The sequence below is a fragment of the Cibotium barometz genome, chromosome 5 (assembly GCF_041138505.1).
Source record: "Cibotium barometz isolate CiBa-2024 chromosome 5, ASM4113850v1, whole genome shotgun sequence".
Taxonomy (NCBI): Eukaryota; Viridiplantae; Streptophyta; class Polypodiopsida; order Cyatheales; family Cibotiaceae; genus Cibotium; species Cibotium barometz.
The window spans coordinates 25,662,332-25,688,428 of NC_141050.1; the positions used below are offsets into that span (position 1 = coordinate 25,662,332).

General features: G+C 45.2%; 1 protein-coding gene across 2 annotated transcripts in view; it reads left to right on the plus strand.

Annotated features, from left to right (window-relative positions):
* Positions 1-26,097, plus strand: part of LOC147638288 (CDPK-related kinase 5-like) — an 88,600-nt gene that overhangs the window by 18,033 nt on the left and 44,470 nt on the right. For both annotated transcript variants that reach the window (XR_015265835.1, XM_086798191.1), the window contains exons 4-5: positions 13,077-13,118; positions 13,233-13,341. Coding sequence is in view for 1 of the 2 variants with exons in the window: in XM_086798191.1 (XP_086654317.1) it covers positions 13,077-13,118; positions 13,233-13,341 (151 nt within the window). In the remaining variant the exon portion in view is untranslated. The remainder of the gene's footprint in view (positions 1-13,076; positions 13,119-13,232; positions 13,342-26,097) is intronic.

Consider the following 26,097-nt stretch of genomic DNA (forward strand, 5'->3'; position numbering starts at 1 on the left):
TGAGGGCAAACAGGTTGATGTAACTCCGGTCATTGGTAAACTCCGTGTACAAATACAGGACTACCTCGACTATGAGAGCTTTCTAGTGGCTCCTCTTACAGGTTGTGATGTTTTGTTGGGGATGCCCTGGCATCACCGTTTAGAGCCTGTTAAGGCTTACAAAGAGAAGAAAATCAGCTTTGTACATAGAGGCCGTGAGCACTCTATAGATGCTGGTACTACTGGAAGTACCATACCTCTTGTAAGCCATGTACAAATTAATAAGGCAATAAAGAAATCAGCTTGGTTCTTACTTGGTTTTTGTACGTGATACCATTGAACATTCTAGTGTTGATGTTAGTGCATTAGATCAAGACAAGCTTAACTTTTTGAATGAGTTCAAAGATTGTTTTGCAAATGCTTTGCCAGCAAGGTTGCCACCAGAGAGGCCGGAAGATCATTGCATAGATCTAATTCCCGGTAGCTCTCCACCTAATAGGCCACCATACAGGGTGAGTGCTAGTCAACAAGAAGAGATTATGGCTCAGGTGAATGAACTTTTGGACAAGGGTTTGATTCGGTCTAGTTCCTCGCCATATTGCTCGTCGGTACTTCTTGTTCAAAAGAAGGATGGTACTTACAGGATGTGTGTTGATTACCGTGCCCTCAATAAGTTAACCATCAAGAATCGGTTTCTGATTCCGCGCATTGATGACATCTTGGACAAGCTTGAAGGTTCGGCATGTTTCAGCCGAATAGACCTCAAGAGTGGGTATCATCAAGTGAGAGTGGCACCTCAAGATGTTCACAAGACTGCATTTAGAACAGCCTTTGGCCTTTATGAGTTTTTGGTGGTGCCTTTTGGTCTTACAAATGCACCCGCTACCTTCAACAGGATGATGGACAGGGTGTTCAGAAAGCATAGAAAGTTCACAGGTATATTCTTTGATGACATTATTGTATTCTCAAAGAATGAAGCCCAACATCGTGAGCACCTGGCTATTGTGTTTAAAGAGCTTAAGGAAAATCAGCTCTACATAAATGCAAAAAAGAGTGAATTCTTCCTCCCAGAAATTCACTATCTTGGTCACATTGTATCAAAGGATGGTGTGCGCATGGATCCTGCAAAGATACAAGCCATGCAAGAATGGCCAGAGCTGAAATCAGTCCATGAAGTAAGGAGCTTCCTTGGTTTATGTGCTTACTACAGGAGGTTCGTCAAGCATTTCGCTTTCATTGCCGCTCCGTTACATGACTTAACGAAGAAGAAAGCAATCTTTAAATGGACACAAGAAGAGAGAGATGCCTTTCAAAAGTTGAAGAGTGCAATCATCTCGGGACCGGTACTCATTATTCCGGATTTGCACAAACCTTTTGTGGTGGAATGTGATGCATGTGGGGACTGCATAGGGGCTGTTTTGAACCAAGAAGGACATGCCATTGCCTATGAGAGCAGACGCTTGCAACATGCAGAGCTTCACTTACAGGTTTATGAGAAGGAGTTGTTGGCTGTAATTCATGCCCTTACTATTTGGAAACACTATCTTTTAGGGGCTGATTTTATGGTCAAAACTGATCATCAAAGTTTGAGATACTTTTTGACTCAAAGTAAGCTCTCAGAGAAGCATATGAGATGGACAAATTTCCTCTCAATGTTTCATTTTCAGATTTTACACACTCCAGGGAAAAAGAATGTGGTGGCAGATGCTTTATCTAGACGACCACAGGTTCATGCTATTACAGTTGCATACCATGAGGATTTATCGGATATGCGTAATACTTATCATCTGGATGAGGATTTTGCACATGTATGGGCTGATTTGCAAGAGGGTATTGCTGTCCCATCTTATGTCATAAGAGATGGATATCTCATGATGCAAAATCGTATGCGTGTGGTAAAGAACCTTCGCCATAAGGTTATGGATGAGTGCCATGCTCCTCCATATGCAGGTCATAGAGGCATTTTGGCCACAGCACAAGCTTTGGAGAGGTATTTCTTTTGGCCACATATTCGCAAGGATATTGAAGCATTTGTACGTAAATGCATGGTATGTCAAAAGGTTAAGTTTGACCGACATAAAGCACCTGGATTGCTTCAACCTTTGCCTATACCAAATGAACCATGGGAAAGCATTGCTATGGATTTCATTATGGATTTGCCAAGGACGCCACAGGGAAATGATGCTATTTGGACCATCATTGACAGGTTTAGCAAGCAGGCACATTTCATTCCCGTGCGCAAGACATTAAAGCCAGATCATATGGCTAGGATGTTTTCGGCACAGATATTCAAACACCATGGCATGCCTAAATCTATTGTGGGGGATAGAGATCCTAGAACCACAAGCTTATTTTGGCGCGCATTGTTTGACAATATGGGTACAAAGCTGAACTTCTCATCAGCTTACCATCCACAGACAGATGGGCAAAGTGAAATAGCAAATTCAGCCGTCCTCGACTTGCTGAAATCTTATGTATCCGACCGCAAATCGGATTGGGAGAAGTATTTACCACTTGTGGAGTTTGCCTACAACAATACGGTACATACTTCTACGGGCAAGCGCCCTTTGAAATTATCTATGGCAAGGTGGTACTACCGCCCATCCTTCGTACAAAGGATGAGATTTTTGCAGAGCAGATGAGTATGTCAGAGACTTGGATACTGCATTTGCACAGGTACGGACAGCCATAGAGAGGTCTCAAACCAAGATTAAAAAGGCAGCTGATAAGCATAGAAGGGATGTACAATTCAAACAAGGTGATTGGGTCTTGCTGAAATTTGAAAAGGCACGCCTTCGGAAGAGGCCAGGGAAAGAGGGAAAGTACCCTAAACTTTCCAACAGGTATTATGGACCTTTTCAGATCTTGGAGAAGATCAATGATGTTGCATTTCGGCTTGTACTCCCTGATCATTGGAACATGCATAATGCTTTTCATGTGAGCCTATTGAGGCCTTATGTGGGACCGACACCGTTTGAGCCGGTTTTGGAAGACCCACCCGAGGTGGATGAGCTAGAAGAAATTCTTCAACCTGAACAGATTGTTTTTCACAAGGAACGAAAGCTTGCGGGAGGCAAACTTGTTCGTAGGTACCTTGTGAAGTTCAAGAATTATTCAGCTTTGGATGCGAAATGGATGGATCAGGCCTACTTCGAGGATTACCCAGATCTTTTGAAGGCCTATCTGGAGGCTTTTCAGTTGCGGTCAACTGATTAGAAGCCGGGGGGATGTCACAAACCCCTATATTCTAGGGACATGCGGATGCGTGTCAGGCCTAGAAACATGCGGATGCATGTATGTATTATACCTGGGCATGTGTATGGATCATATGAGTGGATGCATATGAGTCCAAGGACATGGCAGGACATTTGTGGACTTTCGGGCGGTGCCCGTGTGGATTCCGGCCATGCACACATGGTGTGTTATGATGGCAGGCGGAATATTTTCAAGTACAAGAATGATGATAGGTGGTTCTCCAAGTTTACATGTGCACAATGCATAAATGATGCATGCCATAACTTTATTTTACTTTGTGTGACATTGTCTTGCTGCGTGGACAATGCTTGTTATTTTGGCTTGTGAAGTCCGAGGGACCGGGGACGCCCGGGCACCTTGTGGACGCGTGTGTGCACTCCTGTTTGGGCCTAAAGCTATGGGCTTATGGGTTTTGCAGGTGGTAAGTGCGCCCACACTCAATTTACAGCTTATTTCATTTACTACTAAAGTTTATTGGTTTGTAGGTCCACACTCATTAATAAGTGGCCGGACAACTTATAATGCGTTCGCATTTGGTTGGATCAAAATTAATGAAGTCCGGACAACTTATGGCCATTTCCCATTTGGTTGGACCTAAACTTATACAAACAGGACAAATGGAGCACTACGGGCTGGACACCTACCTGGACACCTTATGGGGACACTTGTCAGCCTGTATGTGTACCCACCAAGCCCCTTAGGTGGCACTGGAGAAAGGCGCCTCCTTAAAGAGGCCTTTTGGGCTGTTTTATTCATTACTCAACACATTGGAGAGCTGGTTGGAGCTTTGGGAGTTGCCACAGGGCTGGTTGCTTGCTTCCCGGACTCACACAAGCTTGGATAATGATCCCCACACTCTTCTAAAGGGCTGGTTGGTAAATTTCAGACCTGTAATTTCTGGTTATTGCAAGTTTTGGGCTGGTTTCAGGTGTCCAAAGTCAACTTGGACAGTACAGGACAGCTCTAGGGACCTCCACAGGGCTGTAGGACCCTTTACAGGTGGAATTCTCGCGATAGAAAGTTGCTGTTTCGAACTGGTTATTGCACAAAACAGGCCGGACAGCAATGGAATATGTGAGTATGGATGTGTCTCAAGGTTTCCTGGTATAACAGGTGCTTAGGGCAAGCATTGGGGACACTTGCTTGCGGAGAACACAGGTTTCTGGATCAGTTTCTCGCGTGGAAACAGGGCCTAAAGATCCATTTACATCTTGTGCAGGGCGGAGTACCTGTGAGGATTGTGATACTCTTGTGCAGGGCGGATGTACCTGTGAAGAGACTTGTGCAGGGCGGATGTACCTGTGTACAGATTCTCTTGTTTGAAATGTATTCATTCATGATGTATTTGGAAGAATCAGGTGCAGGCTGGTGGTGAATCCCCAGGCACCCGTAATCTTGTACTTTGCAGACTCTTTTGGTAATATAACCTAAAGGGGGGGGGGGGTCAGCCTATCATCGGCCCCTTTATGTGGTGTACTGTCATTTTTAGCTTTGTGGTTGTAATACTCAAGTGTTAAGTGCTCAGAATCTTGTTCACATTTATACGATTCCAATACACGCGTCCGCTTCCCGTTACAGCAGCAGGCCAGGCAGGCTTCCGACGAGCCTTCTCGACCATCGACCACATTTTTACATTGAGGTGCCTGATTGATTAGGCCAAGGCACGGAGGCAACAGCTCTATTGTTGCTTTGTGGATTTCCGCAAGGCATTTGATACTGTGCCCAGAGAGCACCTCTTTCAGCGACTACAGACACTAGGCATACCCTCAGACATGATGTGGGGCATATACAGGCTATATCAGCAGGTCTTTGGGAGAGTCCGATGCCCAGGAGGCTTGTCCGACACAGTTGCTATAGCACCATTGGTGTGAAGCAGGGGTGCCCGCTCTCCCCCACGCTCTTTGGGCTCTATATTGATGAGGTGGACAGGGAGGAGGCTCTGGGGTTGAGCACTGTCCATGTTATGCTTTATGCTGATGACATCGTCTTGGTATCCGACACGTAGGTTGGGCTTCAAAGACACCCTATGGCTCTTGATGACTTCTGCGCACAGCAGGGTCTCACAGTGAACCTTGGGAAAACCAAGGTTATGATCTTCCACACGCAACCCAGCCACGATGTGCAGCCAATGCAATGACACTCCTAAGTGTTGACATACGGGATGTAGGAGCAAATGTCTCCTCATAATCAATGCCCTTCTTCTGTGCATAGCCCTTTGCAACTAGACGGGCTTTGTACTTGTCAATGGATCCATCTGCATGTCTTTTCAACTTATAGACCCACTTAGTACCAATGGCTTCCTTGGCTGTCCTGTAATGTCCTCAAATACCATCTAGGTATATGTCTGACGTGTGGAGCCTGTTGCCCCATATGTGGCTCAACTTCTGGCTCAATCTCCTGCTGGATTTATGCACCACCTTCATGATTAGCTGGCTGTCCTGCACCCTCATGGGTTGGATCACCAACCGTGGAATGAAACTCCATAGGTAGTAGACCTTCAAACACATCATTTTCAGCCTGATTTGCATCATAACTAGCCATGGATAATTCTGATTTTTCATCAAAAATCACATCCCGACTAGTGAATATCTTCTTGGACAGTGGGTCATATAACCGGTAGCCCTTTCTCTCACGGCTATACCCAACAAAAATACATTTTGTGGCTTTATCATCCAACTTCCTCCTCAACTCTTTGGGTATGTGTGCATATGCAAGACACCCAAAAGTACAAAAGTGTGATACCGAAGGCTTGCGGCCATGCCAAGCCTCAAAAGGAGTAATGGAAACCAATGCCTTTGTGGGACATCGATTCAAAATATGACAAGCACACATAACAGCTTCCACCCAAAAGACATGTGGTGGCTTCTTTGCCTTTAACATACATCTGGCCATCTCCATGAGTGACCGATTCTTCCTTTCTGCAACCCCATTTTGCTGTGGAGTATAAGGAGTAGTATACAGATGCTTGATACCTCTACTCTCAAGAAAGGAATTCAACATGTGTGACACATATTCCCCCCCTCGGTCAGAACGGAGAGTCTTAACCTTGCATCCTGACTCTGTTTCAGCAAGTGCTACAAAGGCCAAAAATGCATCATATACCTGTGATTTCCGTGTCAACGGATAGACCCAGCATATACGAGAGAAGTCATCAATAAATGTAGCAAAATAGAAGCAACCTCCTAATGACTTCGTCTGCATGGGACCACAAAGATCACTGTGTATAAGCTGCAACTTTGCAGTTGCTCGTAGAGCCTGATCACGTGGAAAGGAAAACCGATGCATTTTTCCCAAAATACATCCTTCACATATGTGATCTGGAGGCTTCTCCATAAGAGGTAGGTCTGTCAACATGTTATGTCGCTGCATAAGCATAAGACTACCAAAATTTACATGCCCCATGCGAGCATGCCATAACTGCGCATCAACCATAGCTGGAGTAAGAGTGAATGCATTATAAGCAAACTGATCCACTGGCTGAAATGCATCCAACTGATAGAGTCCATGACATAATGTACCAGTAAGCATCAAGGTCAAGGCATTAGCTTTGTCTCTGACCATGCATTTGTCATCATCAAAGTTGACTTGCATACCACACTGTGCTAAAGAAGAAATGGACAACAGACTCTTCTTTATCCCTGGTACATATAAGGCATCTGTAAGGTGAAGAATAGAGCCATCAATGGCCGTGAGCTGAATCTCCCCAATGCCACGAATTGGATATGAAGCATTATTGGCACACTGAACAGTTTTGCCAACAGGGACAGGGCATACATTACAAAACAAATCCCTGCGAGATGTGATATGCTTTAAAGCACCACTATCAAAATACCAAGTTCATGCATGCTCAGTCACACTGAGTGCCTGTGAAGACCAAGAGGCATCATAACTGCATGTGTAGAAACAGTAATCCCTGTCTTCAACAAAAGAAGCAGTCTCCGGAGGAGCTTTAGAGGCATCGTCTACAGACATCCCAGATTCCTTCGCCTTCTCTTTGGCAATCCTCTTTCTACACTCTGTGATGCAGTGACCTGGCTTCTTACAGTAATGGCATTTGCCCTTTTTCTTGGGCTGCCCATCACCTTTCTTGGTATCCTGAGATGAACCACCATCACCTGAATTCTGATTTGAACTCTTTGGCTGAGACTTGCCTTTCCCTTTTTGACCTGTCACAAATGCTTGTTCAGCACTTGTGTTCATGTTCATGTTCTTCCTGATTTGCTCTTCCTGTAACAAGAGAGCAACAAGTTCCTGATACTTTAGGGGCTCAATAGCATTCCTCATGCTGAGGTTCAAAGAGGTATGAAAAGCGAAGTAGGATCTTGGCAAAGAGTTTAAGATGGTGGATACAAGCTGTGTCTTAGGAATAATCTCATCCACATTGATGAGTCGCTCTCTCAAATCCTGCAGCTTGTTCAAGTGGCTAGACATATCATCTCCTTCATGCATCTTTTGATTTTCCAGCTCTCTTTTCAAAAATGAGATCCGTGCCTCATTACGAGCAGCATACATCTGCTCCAAAGTCACCCATGCATTCCGTGAAGAGCCAGTTGAACGAATATGAGGTATTGTATTGACAATGCAATAAGTGATAAGGCTTGTGCATCTTTGGCATCCCATGTCTTCTGAGCATTTGTTCTTTGAACAGGCAGTGGCTGACCTGGTGCCTATGCCTGTTGTCCTCTTCCATGAGCACCCCCTTGGGGAGGAGTCTCTGGAGCCAATGGACCTGGACGTGGTTCATCACCACCAACAAAATCCCAAAGACCTTTTGCCACGAGCACATTTCTCAGCATGAAACTCCACAATGAGTAATTCATGCCATCCAGCTTGTCTTCCTTAGACAAGTACGTGAACACATCACTCTGCTGTTGATTTGCCATTATGCCAGTGCACAATGCTGTACCTGTGTATCAAAAAACCCAAAAGCAACAACCCTGAAAGCAACTGTACTCCACTGAGTACAACTGACCCAAATATGCTTGCACTCTCAATCCTCTGAATGTGCAAAACAATGCACCACTGACTAAGTAGAGCAACAAAAGTGGCTCACAGTGTGCCAAAATGCCCAAAATTTCTGCACCCAAAACCTTGCAAAAGCTTGTAGAGGTTTCTTTGCAAGAGAACCTCACTGTATCTCCCAGAAAAGCTTTCACAAAAAAAACGCCCAAGTTTCAAAAAATGTAAAGCTATAAATTTTTACCCAAAAGATTTTGCAGGTACACTCGGCTGTAGGCTGTACGGAACAGCAGCAGGTACTGGTCGTCTGTAGGCTGTACGGAACAGCTGTCAGGTACAGGTCGACTGCTGTCTGCTGTATGGAGCAGACTGTGTACTGAATAGCTGTACGGAACAGGGCAGGTGCTGGTCTGCTCTGCAGGTATACGCAGCAGGTGTTGGTTTGCTGCAGGACTGTACGGCTGTCTGCGCTGGAGTGGCTGCAGCTGATGGCGAGCTTGCAGGTGAACTTGTACAGGCAGTTGTTGGCGAACTTGTACGGGCAGGACAGGCGAAGGCAGCTGGTGGCGTGGAACTGTACGGGCAGGGCAGGCGAACCAGCTCTAATACCAAAATGTGGGATTTGGCTGTTAGGGTTAGGGTTTTGGAAGGCACATCAACAGTAGGCGTGAGAGTGAGAGAGAGGAACACGAGTAGGCGTGAGAGTGAGAGAGAGGAACACGACTGCTCATGTATTGATTGTGATAAAATCAAGTAGTGTGTTTACATGGTCCGGCCATAAATAGTGCCAGGTGGACCAAACCACCTATAAACCTTTATAAGTGAAACTAAGCTAAATTGGGGGAAAAAACCTCCACTAACTGAAGTAAAAAGTGCCCCAGTAACCTATTGATGATCGCTAGCACTCCCCTGGGTGCATACACAGCATAAAACCCAACAACATAAATACTTAAATACTTAAATACTTAAATACTTAAATGCTTAAATGCTTGAGTAATTAAATATTCTTAAATATAATTAAAGAGATTAATACTTAAATACTTGAGTAAACATGAGGCAACGACCGGAAAGCTGTGCTGTGCTGCATGAGACACAAGGCCTTGTTAAATAGGGCTTGAATAGATACAAATGAAGAGGCACATCCCTAACGAAAGGGTGTGTCTCTTGAATGAAAAGTTATGTCCTTTGGATGTAGAGATGTATCCTTTGATCAATAGATGTGTCTCTTTTAAGAGATGTGTCCTTTGGTGATGACCCATGTGACAGGGTGTGACGCTTCATTGGTGTCCTTTCCATGATTGAAGGCTAATCAATAGTAATTAGAGAGATTAAGTCAGAATTGTGACAACTGTCCACACCCAAAGAGGGTGTTCACACTGACTAACTCCGAAATACCCGACAAACCTCCCTTCTAAGTGATGGAGGTGATGCTTGACAAACCTTCATCAGTTATTGTGATAAGGACTGACTCAGACCAAAATCATAAAAACCTCTAAAAACTAGGCTAAACTAGCTCTCGAGGGTCGGGGATGTGAACCCATAATCTCACGTGAAAAGATGTATGCATATGGACACATGAGCCGTGAGTTTAGACAGATGAGCCATGGGTCTAGATACATGAGCCTTGAGCCCTTTAGTATCGGATTATCATATACTGAATAGTTATATTCTTGACTGTAATCAATACTTACACAAAAAAGGCTTAAGGCTTGTAAAGAGGAATTGGAAAGAACAAAGGACAAGTTGATAGTAGGAAGATAAAAGAGGAGTAAAGCTAAGTGGGTAGATGCATGGTAAGGTGGTACACTTTGGACTAGGAGAAATAGTGGTTTGTAGGTTGTGGTTGGCAAATTGGAAATGAACTTTGAATTGGAAAAAAATAGAAAATATTTTGAAAACTAAGAAAAGAAAATTTACATAACTGAAAAGATAGTGGGGGGGATAACTTAAAGTGGCGGGGTAATTATTATTTTTTGTATGCATTCTCTACGTGCATTGTCTCATTTGAAAAACTTAGACTCAGTAGATCTTTTCTCTCTTCCTCCCCCCCACTGATAGTTGCTTGAGAACATGTACACACACACACACACACACACACACACACACACACACACACATGTCGTCAAAGGGTGTCTTTGGCCACTCTCAGATCAAAATCTTTGAAAACTTGAGCCTTGCTTTTTTCTCCTACAAGCGAAGATGATGTGGGTATTCACATAAATGATGCTATGGGCTACTTCTTAACCTCCCAAGCCCTTGCATTTTGCAGAGAGGAGCCAGTTCTGATTTGGTGGACGATGCTGTGGAGGCTCAAACTCACAGCTCAAAAAAGCGCATCATTGCTTGTTTATGAAACATAGCTAAGGTGGCTCTGATAACTTGTTAGCATTCATGGTGCTAGGAGTGGAGCATGTGCAAGAGAGAGATGGAGGTTCAAGCCCTGATGAGTTGATGCACACACAGAGAGAGAGAGAGAGAGAGAGAGAGAGAGAGAGAGAGAGAGAAATGAAATGTTATATTAACGTCTTCAAAAGGCCATAATGACCTATGAGACCAAAAGTTACATCGTGGTGGATCTGATACAATGTCTGGATAAAAAAACCCAGAAAATGAAAAATAAAGATGATACTACTGGCACCTAGAAAATGAAACTGGAACTGGAATATAGTGAGGGGAGGGTACGCTATGGAGGTGAGTGGAATATAGTGAGGGGATACAATATCATGTGGGACGGAGGGGTACACTATGGAGGTGCCTCCATCTCATAATATGTGCCGCATCGGACACTGGCGGATCTCCTCAATATCCTCTGTGGTCAACACCCTGACTGGGTGTCCGGCATGCCTCGCAAGAATAATCCGAATCTGCCGCTGCAACCTCCGTCTATGTTGGGATGCCGCTGCAACCTCCGTCTATGCAGAGAGAGAGAGAGAGAGAGAGCAAACAAGAGAGGAAGATTGCACAGCTCAAATGATGCTCAATGTTAATAGAACCGCCCAAGTACATGCTTTTACAGGTATCAAGCCTTATCTTTTGACCAAAAGCAAATAAGGGCTGTTCACACCAACTAACTCCGAATGTCACATGCGGAAGCTTCTGTGGCCAGATCATTACTCAACGGAAACACACAGCACTCCCACTGGATGCTTGATGCACAAAGAACTGCAGAAAACGCAAGAGAGAAAGCAGTAACCTAAACTACTCAAAATCTTATTCATATACTTGTCTGTTACAATGCCATGATGGAAGCTGACCTTCCCTTGAAAAGGTAACTTGTACTCCTATCTATGACCCAAGTCCCAAGTGGGAACTTGAATGATTGACATAAAGACCTGGCCGTGGCATGCACTGACACCGAAGTACCCAACAAGCTTGTGGGTGATCCAAAGACTATCAGCTCTCTAGTCCAACAATACGATGAAAACAAGATCAATCAAATATGTCGATGTCATAGGTTCACCGGGATCCTTGCCTGCGAGCTACCAACAAGAGAATCCCATCACAGGTGTGGTGGGCTATATTTATCAAAATGGCCTGATGTAATGAAACTAGTAACTGTCCAAAAAGACTATTGAAGCGAAGAGGAATGATTGGGAGGAAAAGCTACCATATACCCCCTAGGCTTACCACATTGGACCAAGAAGCAACAGCAAAACCATCTATTTGAAAGCAAATTTTCTCTGCTATCAATGCCAGCCTCAAATAACGAGCATCGAAATTCAAAGTGCTTGATTTACAACAGCAAGAGCCTCACAACTATACATGGATTGGTAGTAGAAATAGTGACTCTGCATAGCCAAGAAAGGAGCCCATTTTTGTTTCTAGACGAGTTCAAGGTTGTGCTCCCCATTGGGCATGCCAAGTGTTGATGTGGAAAAAAAAGATAAAGAGGCTGGACAAACCAAAGAGGCGCAAAGGCAGCTTGGAAAAATGCTAAATGAATAAGGTAACCAACCTGGTGGCAAGCAATGCAAATTGTACAAAAATGAAACTGCAAATGGATTGCAAGTTCCAATGCCATGTTATCATACCACATCATCATAAGGACATATAACATATTTTTCATATGATATTTTCAATAAGAGTTGCATAAGGATATGTATCTAGATTTCTGTGGGAAGAATAGAAAGATTAGTGTCAAACACACTCCAAGGATTGTGTAGAGCTGTAATCATTTTTTGGATTTAAGGGCGACCAAATCCAACTTGTATGTCAATGGTGTGGAGATTTGTTGGGAGTGCTGTTGGGGACCGGTTGGCTGGCAAGTTGGGATGCAAATGTGGGAAGGTCATTGACAATCTTGGCATACATGAGAATGGCATTGGGACACCAAAAGTGGCCATTTTGATAACTATCAGATAGAGGCCAATCAGCAAAGAGGTGGAATCAAGCAACAATAATAGCAATAAAGTTTCTCCTTTACTTCTAGAACGGGCTCAAAACAAACATTAGATGCCAGTGCCAAGGATGATAGGCTTGGGTATTCCGGTTTGTGCTTCAATCAAGTTAACAATGCTACTTCAGGTCTTACACATGCAACAGGTGGTGGCGGGAGGGGTGGTACTAATAGAGGATTTAGTTAGAGGGGGTGAAGGGGCTTGTTGAGGTGTAGTTCTCCACACACAAACCCAACCCCACCCCCCGTCCCCCCCCAAAGGTACCGGGGGTTTGCTGGTGGGGCCCCTGAATTCTCAGGGCTTGCAAGAGTAATTGAAGTGGTTTTTTGTAGGGGTTGGTGCCTTGGGCTCCGCTCTTTTGAAGGTATTTGTTTTTTGATGGTTTTTTGGGACTATATTTGCTTGATATTCATAAGCTTGTAGTTTTATCATGTTGAATCCTGTATTTGCCTCACATGGTTCGTCACAAGTATGCACACTTTCCAGGCTATGCGAGGGAGGAGAGCTACTTGATCGAATTCTATCAAGGTATAGTGATGTGGGGATTTTTGCACATGTTGCAAGTCTAGGTGCTTATTTGGGAGGCTTCTGTGTATACTGGTACAAAGCTCTGTTGGGGTGACCCTTAATTTTCTTTGGCAGGGGTGGAAGGTACTCAGAGGAGGATGCCAAAGTCATTGTTGTACAGATTCTGAACATAGTGTCTTTCTGCCATTTACAGGGTGTTGTTCATCGGGACCTCAAGCCTGAGGTCGATTATCCCACAATTAATTCCTGTTTCAGTGCTCATAAGAAAATAAGGTGTCATTGGTTGGTTGGTTGCATTTTACAGAAATTAGTTAGTGGATGTGTGTGTGCGTGTGAGGCATATGCGTGCTTGAGAGAGAGAGAGAGAGAGAGAGAGAGAAAGAAAAGAAAGTTGTATTAATGTCTACAAAAGGCCAAAATAACCTATGAGAGAGAGAGAGAGAGAGAGAGAGAGAGAGAGAGAGAGAATATTATAGTAAATGTCCACAAAAGACCCAAAGGGTCTATGAGACTTACATGAGATAACATGATCCTGGAAATAAAATAAAATAATCTAGATACATCATCATAGTGGGCACCATGGGGAGCATGCGGATACATGCGAAAGGTATATCTCCATACACAAAAGAGCTCATGTGGGTGTGATGTCATCCTCATCCATTGAGGTTGTCCATTACAGGGGAGTCGATGACTGTAGAGACTTGCTATGTCCACTGCTAATGGGAGGGTGTCTCTATGGCATTGGAGAATCTCCTCTGTCTGGAGCTGTCGTGTGGAGGGCTGCTGCCAACTAGGTCACTGTACAGGTCGAGTGCTTGTACCTGGTGGTTGTGGTTGAGGGTGACTGAGGAGGTCGAGGTAGGCCATGGGTCGGTGCAGGATGTCGTCTGGTCCTCGTGGGTGGATCGACAGGCTCAGTCACCTCGCTAGGTCGTCAGCTCTTGTGCTTGAAAAAGCTAGTAAGAGAGAGAGAAAGAAAGAAAGAAAGTTATATTAAACGTCTCCTAAATACCCAATTTGTATATATAGTTTTTAAGCCTAGGAACCACAGAAACTTGTGCATAAAAACTCAAGAGTGAACAATTTGAAGCCTATGGCTATCATAATTCATTAAATCATAATGATATACATTCACATGGCCCCAGGCCCCCATGGGTCTGGTGGTGGCAATGCCAACTTTAATATTGATTTACCAATAACCATTCAACATTAAGCATTCTCGTTTTTAAAAAATCGCGTCCCAAAAGAAAATTATTTTTTTAAAATTTTAAAATTGTTATTTTTTTAAAAACTGCCTTTAAAAAAATGCGTCCCAAAAACTGGGACGTTTTGAAACGTATACGTTTTTTATTTTTTCAAAAGAACGCTTTTTTTTTTTTGGGGGGCAAATTTGCTCTCCCTCCCCCTCCCCCTCTCCTCCTCCATTCTTGACACCGATTGTATCCGCAGTAGTTCACTCTGCCCTGTCCTCATCATTCAGCCCCCCCTCCCCCTCCCCCCCCCCTTCCATCTGCCTCTCCAGAGCACTCCCGTCGCCCCCCGGCAGCCCCTGACCCGGAGCGGAGACAGCTAGCGAGCTCCGTTCGCCGCTTCTCTGAGCCGGTTGAGATGACCATTGCCGCGTGTCGATCTCTGCTAAGAGAAACACCTCCCACGAGCTTGAGCTGTGACTGGTCAATGGCTTGGTCGGTGTGGCGAGGGCACTTGCAGAGGTGAGTTTCCTCGGCATTGTGGTGATGGCCAACGTTTGTTGGCTTGGCTCTCCCAACGCACCACAGTCTTGTTACAGGGTGGGACACACCATGTAGGTGACCGCTATGGCCTAGTGGTGCCCTACACCAGGCCCAGCGTGGAGAGAGAGAGAGAGAGAGAGAGAGAGAGAGAGAGAGAGAGAGAGAAATGAAATGAAATGATATATTAACGTCTTCAGAAGGCCAAAATGACCTATGAGACCAAAAAGGTTACAACAATTGGTGGATCTGATACAATGTCTGTGTAAGAAAAGCTAAAAACAACTAAAAAACTAACTAAAACTGAAACAACTATGAGGAAAAGTAAGGTACTAGGAGCTCCTAATGGATAACATCTGGGAGGAAAACTCCAGCAATAAAAGTAAGCATCATATACATCACTATCCAAAGATGTCTCTCATCGGTCGATGGCGAATATCCTCATTGTCCTCCATGGTGAGTACTCTGACTGGACGTCTCCCATGCCGTGCTAGTATGGTCCTGATCCTCTGTTGTAGTCTCCGCCGGTGTCGAGATGGGCCTCGCATCTTGGGGCGCCTGGACCGCCCCAGCTCTATAGCCCGATCAATCGCTGTACCTATGGTGCGGCTATACTCTGGGGCTAGCTGCAATGCCTGCTGGCCTGACTGCTCAATCTCTGGTCGAAAAGAGTCTGTAATCTGCCTCTGTAGGTGTCTCTCCCTCTCTGATCCCCTCCCTCTCAAGAGACCCTCTCTATGTCTACGCAGCTCTAGCAAGTATAATCCGAGGCATCTCTGATCTTGGTATCTCATGACTCTAGAAAGTGGTCCGAAACCCTCTCTGAACAGGTAGTGAAAACGGCGTCGTATCTCATAATATACTGGACAGTGACATATGTAATGTAACAGCTGTCTCTGGCTCCATTTGGCACAGCTGACAAATCTTGGCCTTAGCTGCTACTCCTCTGAATCTGCTAGTCTCAATCTCTAGCTGGTGTGAGGATGTGCGCATCTGACCAATAGCACACCGTACCCCATGAGAAAGATGAGTATCCATGTAGCTGGGTCTAATCACAAACCCATCCTCCGTGATCTGGAGGAGATGATCTCTATAGAAAGCCATCTTCGTACCAAGCTCGCGTGTCGGTTGTATCCATGTCCTCCTAGTGTCCAGCTGAGTCAAGTCATGCGTGAGAAGTCTGGTAATCTCTGCCCGTGTGAGAGAGAGGGAGGGTGCATCCAGGGAGTACTAAAATGGAGGTAGCCTGTCCATACTAAAGCCATGCAGTTGGAACCAAGCTGTCATCTCTGCATACCAACATGATCCGTCTCCCTGTGATGCCAACTATCGTGAAGACTCCAGGGCGAAGCGAGCATAATGGGGGGGCAGCCATCTTTGCACGGATAATATCATGTGGTACGAAGGCCTTGGCCCTAATCATCAGGGAAATCATAGAAACCAAGGGCCTCTCCATACATCTCCATCCATCAGTGCTACCAGCTTGGCTGTGGTGATCCACTGAGGGTCCCCATATCTCCACTCCATACAGCATGGCTGAAGTGACCAAAATGTCAAAGAGCCAGAGCTTTGTTCGAGGTTCCGGAAACTGAACCTGCGAACACATCCTCTCTAGTCTCCCCAATGCTGCATAAGCTCTGGTCAATCTGGTCTCCGCTGCTCTCCTCAAGGAAAATAGTGGGCCACTAAAAACCACACCAAGGTAAGTATATGCATCTGTATACTCCACTGTCTCCTGACCATATGTAAAGGTGGGTACTGACCTCCTAACCCACTGTGTTGTGGTGTTAAACACCATCACCTTGGTTTTACCAAGGTTAACAGACAATCCACTGTCCTGTGCAAACGTGTGCAATGCATCCAAATGACGCTGCATCCCCTCTGGAGAATCTGAGATCAGCACAATATCATCAGCATACAATAACAGTGGAATCCATGTCCCTGCTAGCTGTCCTCCTCTGTCACCCTCCCGCTCTACATAGTCCGAAACCTCATCCACATACATCCCAAATAAGGTGGGAGAAAGGGGGCAGCCTTGTTTCACCCCAATAGTGGAGTGAACCATCTCAGATATACCCTAAGTAGTACGTACCTGCCCCACAACTGTCCTGTATAAAGCCATGATTCCCCAAATCAGCTTTGTGGGCACTCCCATCTCCTGTAGTCTGCGCATCAGTCTGGCTCTCGGTACTGTGTCAAAAGCTTTGCGGAAATCCACAAAGCAACAATAAATCCTCTTGCCATATAATCTGCCCTCCTCAATAATAGCTCTGAGTGTCAAGATATGGTCAAGAGTGGAGAAACCTCTCCTAAACCCTGCCTGCCCTGATGCACGCATGCCCTCTCTCTCTGCCCATCTACTCAACTCCTGCTCAAGAATAGATGCATATAATCTGGCCAATGTGTGCCTAATCATGATTGTATGATAATTCCCAGGAAGCATGGGATCCCCTGACTTGAAGATAGGCACAATCGTGGACATATTCCAAGTCTCAGGAAAACCCTCACACATGGCTCGGTTAAACATCATAGCAATAAGCTCTGCAAGCATATCGTTGGCATGAATAAAGTGTTCTGCTACCAAACCATCATGATCATATGCTCTCCCAGTCCTCATCCTGTCAATAGCTTTTCTTACCATCTCAGCAGTAAAGAAAGCACATGTCTCTGGACATGGCTCCGATGGGTCTGGTAGGGGCGGCTGTCCTGGTGCTGTGTACAGGGATGCTGCATACTCACCCCAAATCTCTGTGGAGGTAATGGCTGGTGATGGTGAATGCTCATGGAATAGTCTCCATGCCTCACCTGAGTCCTGACTCATAAATAACTGATACAAATCCCTCTCTAACTGAGCAAGATAAGCTCTCTTCTTCCGTCGCACTAGGTGCCGGAAGGTAATCCGTGACTGTCTGTGAGTGGTAACACCCATGAGCACCTCTCTCTGTAATCTGATCCTCATCTCTCTGCACTCCTCATCATACCAGCTGTTCTGGGGCATGTTCCCAGATCGTCTCCGTGTAGGTTGACTATGGGGATATGCCTCTGATGCTGCAGCATGAAGCGTCCCGGCTCCTCGGCACATAAGCGTCTGTATATCTCATCTGTGTACACGGTGTCAGTCTCCCTCGTAAAGGTATAACGAGTGTGTGTGGAGACCTATCCCAATGGAGCGGTGCTGAACTGAAATGTGAGAGTGAAGGACAAGATAGCATGATCCACTGCTATTCCAACCGGCCTAGTGCCTACCATAAAATCCTGAAAAGAGGGAATGAGACTGGGCTGAGCCATAACATAGTCCACTGTACTAGCACCATGCCGATGTGGAAAGCTAGTGAAACCACCCGATGTCGGGAATCTCTGTAGGCCATTCAAGATGGCCAATCCATGTGCAGTCCCCATGTCTATCAAATACCGCCCATACACTGTATGTTCCTCATCCTGTAAGAGTCTACATAGGCCCATATCCCTAACATCAAGCTCCCTCAACATCTCCTCTGAGGTATCATAAAATACTGTCTGGTTATGGGCAGTCCTGGCATTGAATTCACCCAGGAGAATGATGTCACCATCCCTGGAGAACTCCCAAATGTCATCATCCAAAATAGAAAAGGGAGACTGCCCGCTAGGTGATGCATACACTGATGTACTAGGAGCAAAATAGCATATAGCAATGTAGAGATGCCCTCAGTCTAATCCACATGTACCTAGCCTGCTCATCTCTGCGGACTATATGTATCAGTGGCTGTAGCTCCTCTCTAAACAATACTGCCACTCCTCCTGAGCCCTGTCCTCTATGCTCTGAACGAGTCTCCTGTCTACAAGCTGTCTCCCATTGGTATCCACTAACATGTGGCATGGATTGTCCAGGAGCCTGATGCGTCTCATAGTAGAAGATGATGTCCCTCCCAGTGAAACTATCCTCAAAAGCCCCTACATCAAGGCGTAGAGATCCATTACAATTCCAAGTAGCAACTTTGAGTGTAGTCCCATAGGTCTCGTGAATGGGAGAAGAAGAATTAGGGTTAGAGATTCATGTGGGAGACATACATAGAGAGAACAAGGGAGAGAGAGAGTTGTGGGGATAAGTCAACTCATGATATGAGTGTGTGACTCCCCTATCACACATGTATATTGCACTAATACACATAGTGCACTTAGTACATTAAAAGTACTAAGTGTACTATGTACTATAACTTATGGGCTTGTACACACTATAAGGGTGGGCATAATGCCTTTACCCCAACAACCTCCCACTTAAAGGCAAAGTGCCCTTAAGTAAAGGAAAAGAAAAAATCAGCATGTACATGATAATATACAAGGCCATATCAAGGCTGAAACTGGCCTCATCCAATGCCCATCAAGTGTCTGCAATGAGCAAACCGCTCCGGAGGCAAACTCTTTGTCAATAGATCAGCCGGGTTGTCATCCGTATGAATCTTAACAAGCTGAATTTGCTTGTTCTCTATCACCTCTCTGATGAAGTGATACTTCGCATCCACATGCTTCGTCTTTGCATGAAAGACAGGGTTCTTTGCCAACTGGATGGCACTCCGATTGTCACAATGCAACAATGGAATATCCCCTGTATAGCCCAAATCAACCACTAACCGAGACAGCCATAATGCCTCCTTGCAAGCCTCTGTGGCTGCAATATACTCGGCCTCTGTAGTAGATAAGGCTGTGCACTTCTGCATCCTGGATATCCATGACACAGCACCTCCTGTGAATGTAAATACATAACCGGTAGTAGACTTCCGGTTATCTGGATGACCGGCATAATCCGAATCCGTGTAGCTATGCACTAATGCATCCTGTTTGCCAAAACATATGCACATATCCTGTGTGGCCTTCAGGTATCTCATGACACCTTTCACTGCTTCCCAATGCTTCTTGCCAGGTTTAGCCATGTATCTAGAAACTACTCCCACTGCAAATACAATGTCCGGCCTAGTAGCAACCATGGCATACATGAGACTGCCACAAGCTGAAGCATACGGAATCTTGGCCATATCAGCCCTGCCACTATCTGACTGTGGGCTGTCCATAGCACTGAGTTTCACATATGGAGGCAAAGGAGTACTAGTCTTCTTCCCCCCGTCCATATTGAACCTCTGCAAAACTTTGCCAATGTATTCCTTCTGAGACAAATACAACACATGCTGATTTCTGTCCCGAAGTATCCGCATACCCAAAATGTGATTTGCATCACCCAAATCCTTCATATCAAAGGTTTGATGCAGCCTCTGCTTCAAGGCATCCATCTCTTTACGAGATTTCCCGGCAATCAACATATCATCAACATACAAGATGAGGATCAATAGACTGCCATCCAAAGCTTTCTTGGTGTACAAGCAGTGATCTATGTCACTTCTCCTGAATTTCTGGGATTTCATGAATGTATCAAATTTATGATACCATTCCCTTGGTGCCTGTTTGAGCCCATAAAGACTCTTTTTCAGCTTGCATACAAGCTTCTCCTTTCCACTCATTGCATAACCCTCTGGCTGCTGCATATATATCTCCTCATGGAGATCACCGTGAAGAAAAGCAGTCTTCACATCCATCTGAATCAAGTCCAGATCATCATGTGCAACCAAAGCTAACACAGCTCTAAGTGTGGTCATTTTGACCACTGGAGAGAAGATCTCCTCAAAGTCCACACCATATTCTTGCTTGAAGCCCTTAGCCACTAACTTGGCTTTGTATCTTGGCTTTGCATCTGGTGCAACTTTGAGCCTGTAAACCCATTTGCATGGCAAAACCTTCTTGCCTGCAGGCAAATGCACCAACTTCCATGTTCCTTTTTGTGCAGAGAATCCATCTCTGACTTCATGGCACGCTCCCAAAGAGCCTTGTCTGCCCTCTGTAAAGCCTCCTTATAACATGAGGGCTCCCCACAGTCAGTAAGCATCAAGTAGTCAACCCCTGGAACAAACTTGTCAGGGGCTCTGGAGGGTCTAGTGGACCTCCGTACCCAATGACCATCATTTGCAGGTTGCTGTCCAGGCTGCATATCACCCATTGGTGGCTCCTGTTCCATGCCATAAGGCTGAAAAATCATGCCCGGTATCTCCTCTAACTGTGGCATATCCATAGGGATATCTTCTGCCATCTTTGGCTGTCCATTTGGACCATTTTCAGCACCATTTAAGGGCTGGTTTTCCTGCTGTAATGGCTGATTTACAGCCCTTTGTTGTTGTCCATGATCATAGTTGTCACGGTACGAAAATACGATACCGTACGGTACGATACCGTACGGGAATATTCGGTACGATATGAAATTTTGGGATACGGTACGATAAAATACGGTTTTTATTTTTTACACTTACAAGCTATGGAGCTTCAAGCTTGAATGTGAGGGAAGGTTGGGAGGGGAGGAGTCTACAGTGCTTGAGAAACCAGTACATGGATATGTGTCTCTCTCGGTTGGATCTCCCGATTGTCTCCAAAAAAGAACCTGGATGGGTAATGCAATACCAAAGGTCTCCCAGTGTAGCGTTTATGACTAAGGGACCGTCCTTGCACAAATACGAGGAGTGCATCTAGGGTGATAAGTTTAGGGACTCCTCTCTAGATCAAAATGGCCATGTCCAAATGTTCTCCCTTGTGCATAACTTGAGAATCTAATTGTCTAGCCTACCTATACCAGGGATCCCCAAGTGATGTAGCAAGATTCTCTCATCCTACCAATCAAGTGTACACTACCAGTCTACCTCGCCAGATTTTTTAGGTCTCTCCACAACCCCATATGGAATACTTAGTGGACACGAAAGTTGCGAAGTATTGTTAGCATTTGGGATCTTCGTAAAGCAGGGTTTCTATTTTTTTTTAGCATTTGGAATATTTTTTTCAAGGAAAAAAAAACTTTTTGGAAAAAAAAAAAAAAAAAACCTAACTCGTACCGTACGATATCGTACGGTATCGTACCGTACGACTCGTACGTACGAATAGGTTCGTACGCGTACGAGAAACAACTATGTCCATGATGTCCATCATCATCAAAGATGACTCTGCTAGGCTCCTGTTGCCTTGCAGGCTCCTTATACATGCATGTTTCATAAAAAATGACATCATTGCTGCGTATGATCTTTCTATTCACGGGATCCCAAAGTCTATATCCCATTTCACCTCTGTCACCATATCCTAGGAATATGCATTTGTGAGACTTAGGATCAAGTTTGGTGCGCATTTCCCTGCGTATGTGCACATACGCAACGCAACCAAACACTCTCAAGTGCTTGTATGACGGAGGCTTCCCTGTCCATACTTCTTCTGGCACTTTCCCACCAAGTCTCGTGTTAGGTGATCTGTTTATAAGGTGAACGGCTGTCATAACAGCTTCAGCCCAAAAACCATGAGGTAACGCAGCATGTGACAACATAGAACGGACCTTCTCCTGAATGGTCCTGTTCATCCTCTCTGCTGTCCCGTTTTGTGGAGGATCATAAGGAGTAGAGAGCTCCCTCTTGATGCCTTTAGCATCACAAAAGTCCTGAAACTGTTTGGACATATACTCTCCACCATTGCGGAACGCAAAGCCTTCAGTGTTTTGCCAGTTTGATTCTCAACATGAGCAACAAACTTCTGAAACACTGAGAATGTATCACTCTTCAAACGAAGAGGATAGACCCACACCTTGCGTGTGGCATCATCAATAAAAGACACAAAATATTTCGCCCCTCCCAAAGAAAGCTGAGGCATCTCACATACATCTGTATGCACAAGCTCTAACTGAGCATCTTTCTGTCCAAGAGCTTTCTTGTGGGGGCACTGTAGTTGCCTACCATATATACAATGCTCACAAAACTGAAAACTTGAAAACTTTAGAGAAGGCAAGTAACCCAAACGAGACAATTGCTCCATTCCCTTGACACTCATGTGTCCCAACCGGCTATGCCACATAGAGATTTCCGGCAGCTCGGTTGCATTTACATTAGCATGGTGACAAACACATGCATGCATGAAGTAAAGAGTGTCCACCTTAGAGCCTCTGGCAACAACGAGTGAGCCCTTACTAATTTTCCACTTTCCACGACCAAATGTGGTAACATAATCAGCATCATCAAGCTGTCCAGTAGAAAGCAGATTCTTCTTGATCTCAGGCACATGCCTGACATCATGGAGCATAAGTTGTGAGCCATCTGAAAACACAAGCCTCACATCACCTCTGCCAAGAATCTTGCATGCATGGTTATCACCCAAATAAACCACTCCTTCATTGCCAGCAGTATACCTGACAAACAAGTCTCTGCAACCTGTGACATGAAAGGAGGCACCTGAATCAATGATCCATGAGTGCATACCATGACCACCTGTAAGAAGTGAATGGGCATCAAGTGAAGACGTAAATAGGACCTCATCCTCACTGTCACCTGCATGTGACACATTGATTTCTTCAATCTTGACTCCACTTTTGCCCTTTGGCTTTACATCTTTGGCTTCATCTTTGTCTTTGTCTTTGCCTTTTCCCTTTTCCTTTTGATCATTTTTCCATTTGTAGCATTGCTTTTTGATGTGTTCCTTCTTGCCACAATAATGGCATTCCAAGTCCTTTTTGGAGCGAGACTTGCTCCTTCCCCGTTCTTGGCTTTTTTCCCTTTGCTGGGATCTCCCACGTGCATTCATTGCATTGGACTTTCCAACAGAGTTGTTTTTCCTGTTCATCTCTTCTTGAAGAAGAGCACCCTCAACATCTGCATATGACAGCATAGCATGCGAATTGCTAGTGGCTGTCCTGAATGTGTCCCAACTCTCTGGCAAAGTGCATAAGAGAAAAGTGGTTTTTGGAGCGAGACTCGCTCCTTCCCCGTTCTTGGCTTTTTCCCCTTTGCTGGGATCTCCCACCTGCATTCATTGCATTGGACTTTCCAACAGAGTTGTTTTTCCTGTTCATCTCTTCTTGAAGAAGAGCACCCTCAACATCTGCATATGACAGCATAGCATGCGAATTGCTAGTGGCTGTCCTGAATGTGTCCCAACTCTCTGGCAAAGTGCATAAGAGAAAAGTGGCTTTGAACTTATCGTCCATTGCCAACTTTTGATTTATAACTTGGCTGACAATACCATTAAACTCATTGAGGTGGGCTGCCATAGACGCCCCTTCCTTCATCTGAAGACCTATGAGTTTCTTCAACCAATACACTTTGCTTGAGGCACTTTGCTGGGCATACAAGTCCTGCAATCTCTGCCACATTCCCCAAGCTGTCTTCTCTTCACGAATGCTGAAAAGTAAAGAGTCTGACACAGACAACATGATAGTAGATCTTGCCAGCTCATCCATATCTTCCCACTCTTCAGCAGTAAGAGAAGCGGGCATTACACCCCTTTCTTTGATAGGCTTGTGCTGCTTCTTCTGGAGCAACACATTATAGCACTGGGTTTGCCAAATATCATAGTTATGTGAGCCTTCAAGCTTCTTGATGTGAAGCAATGAAGAGCTCTCACCTGTGGTTGCCATAGCAATATGCAACCTGTCAATGCCTGACTCCCTGCAAATTGTGCAAACACTGCACCAAAGGCACACAAAGTGCTCACAGTTGTTCTCCCAAGCTTTATCTCCCACTGCGGAAGCACAAATGCAACTTTTCTCCCACTTTATGTGATGAAAACACCAAAATCTGGTTGCTGCAGATTTAGGGCAGCACCTTAAATGTGCTCTGTTGCCCTTCCAAAGTACTGTACAGTTGTACTAAGTGCTCACCAATAATGTACTAAACCTGTACCGGCAAGTACAGCAGCTGAAATTGATCCTTTTCCTCACTCAAATCAGTGTACAGCCATGCCAAAACTTGTACAAAGCGGTACCAAATCTGTACCAGCAGGTACAGTAGCAATAAATGCTATCTTGGCTGTCCAAATGAGTGAAAATCAGACTTTTACAGTCCCGAACACTGCATACAACAGTTCCGAACAGAAATTGGGCAAAAGCCCCTTGACTGCAAGCTGATTTTTGAGGATTCAAGGCATAAATGTCTTGCCTGCTGCTTTGCCAAGCTTAACAAGCATAAAATCTTGAAAAGCCCCTTGATTTAAGATCAATTGCTGATCATACATGGTACATTGACGCACATGAAGGCATCCAGAGTGTTCGCGATGCTTCCCCCAGGCCACATATACATCCAATACATGAAAGCCCCTTGATTTACAGGCACATTGAGTGCTTGTAAGGCATCAACACATTGCCCAAAGCATCAACTGCGAGTGCCTGCATGCAAATCAACCAAATCAGCACAGAAGCCCCTTGATTTGCACTGCAATTTGCTGTAATTTTGCCCGAATGTGCGATTTCTCACACCATACAGCATGTATGAGTGCTTAATTGCACAATTACATCAAAAACCCCAAATTTCGACATCCAATTTCCTGCAAATTGATCCTGATTGTGACCAATTTCCTACAAATTGATCCTGATTGTGACCAATGTCACCCAATTTTGCCAATTTTGCTCAAAAAATTGAGCAATTCGGCACCTGTATCTGCTCAATTGATGATTGTACCTGCTCAATTGCAAATCCCAAAAAAAATTGAAGCAAGATACCTTGTAATTTTTTGATTTTCTCTGATATACAGGCTGAATTTCTGTTGTTGCATTTGCTGTTGATGCTGCTGTACACACTGACTGTGTGTATGTTGAAGGTACTGCTGATGCACCTGCAGCTGTACGGATGGCTGGGCAGCGTAGCTCTCCTCAGCAGGCAACGTGTTGCTCTTCTTGGGCGTGGCTTTGAGAGGCGCCGTGGCTACCACCCTCTTCTGCCAGCTTCACGACATAGGCCGCCTGGTGACGTAAAGGCGGGCCTTGGCGGACTGCACCTTGGGTGACGTGGACACGTCGCCTGCTGTATTGACGCCTAGCGCAGGTAGCCAGCCGACGACCAAAGCCTCCACACCTGCTTCGCCTAGCGCCAGTCTACGCCCAGCGCTCGAAAGCCTTCGCCTAGTTGTATTGACGCCCAGCCGACGACCAAAGCCTTCGACGCCTCCACCTAGTAGCGCTACACGCGTTGTGCGCCTTCGCCTGTGTTCGCTCCACGCTCAGTTGCCGCCGCCTTGGCCTGCGTATCTTACGCCTTGTGGGCCAGCGCTTCTACACGCCCTTCGCCTAATAGCGCTACAAGCTTCGCTGCTCGAGCTTGCATTCACGATTACACGCCTGCGTAGCCTTCGCTTCACACACCTTGGCCTTTCCAGAGTATACACAGACGAAAGGGAGTCTTGGGCTTTCTTTGCTCGATCAAACGGAGAGGACA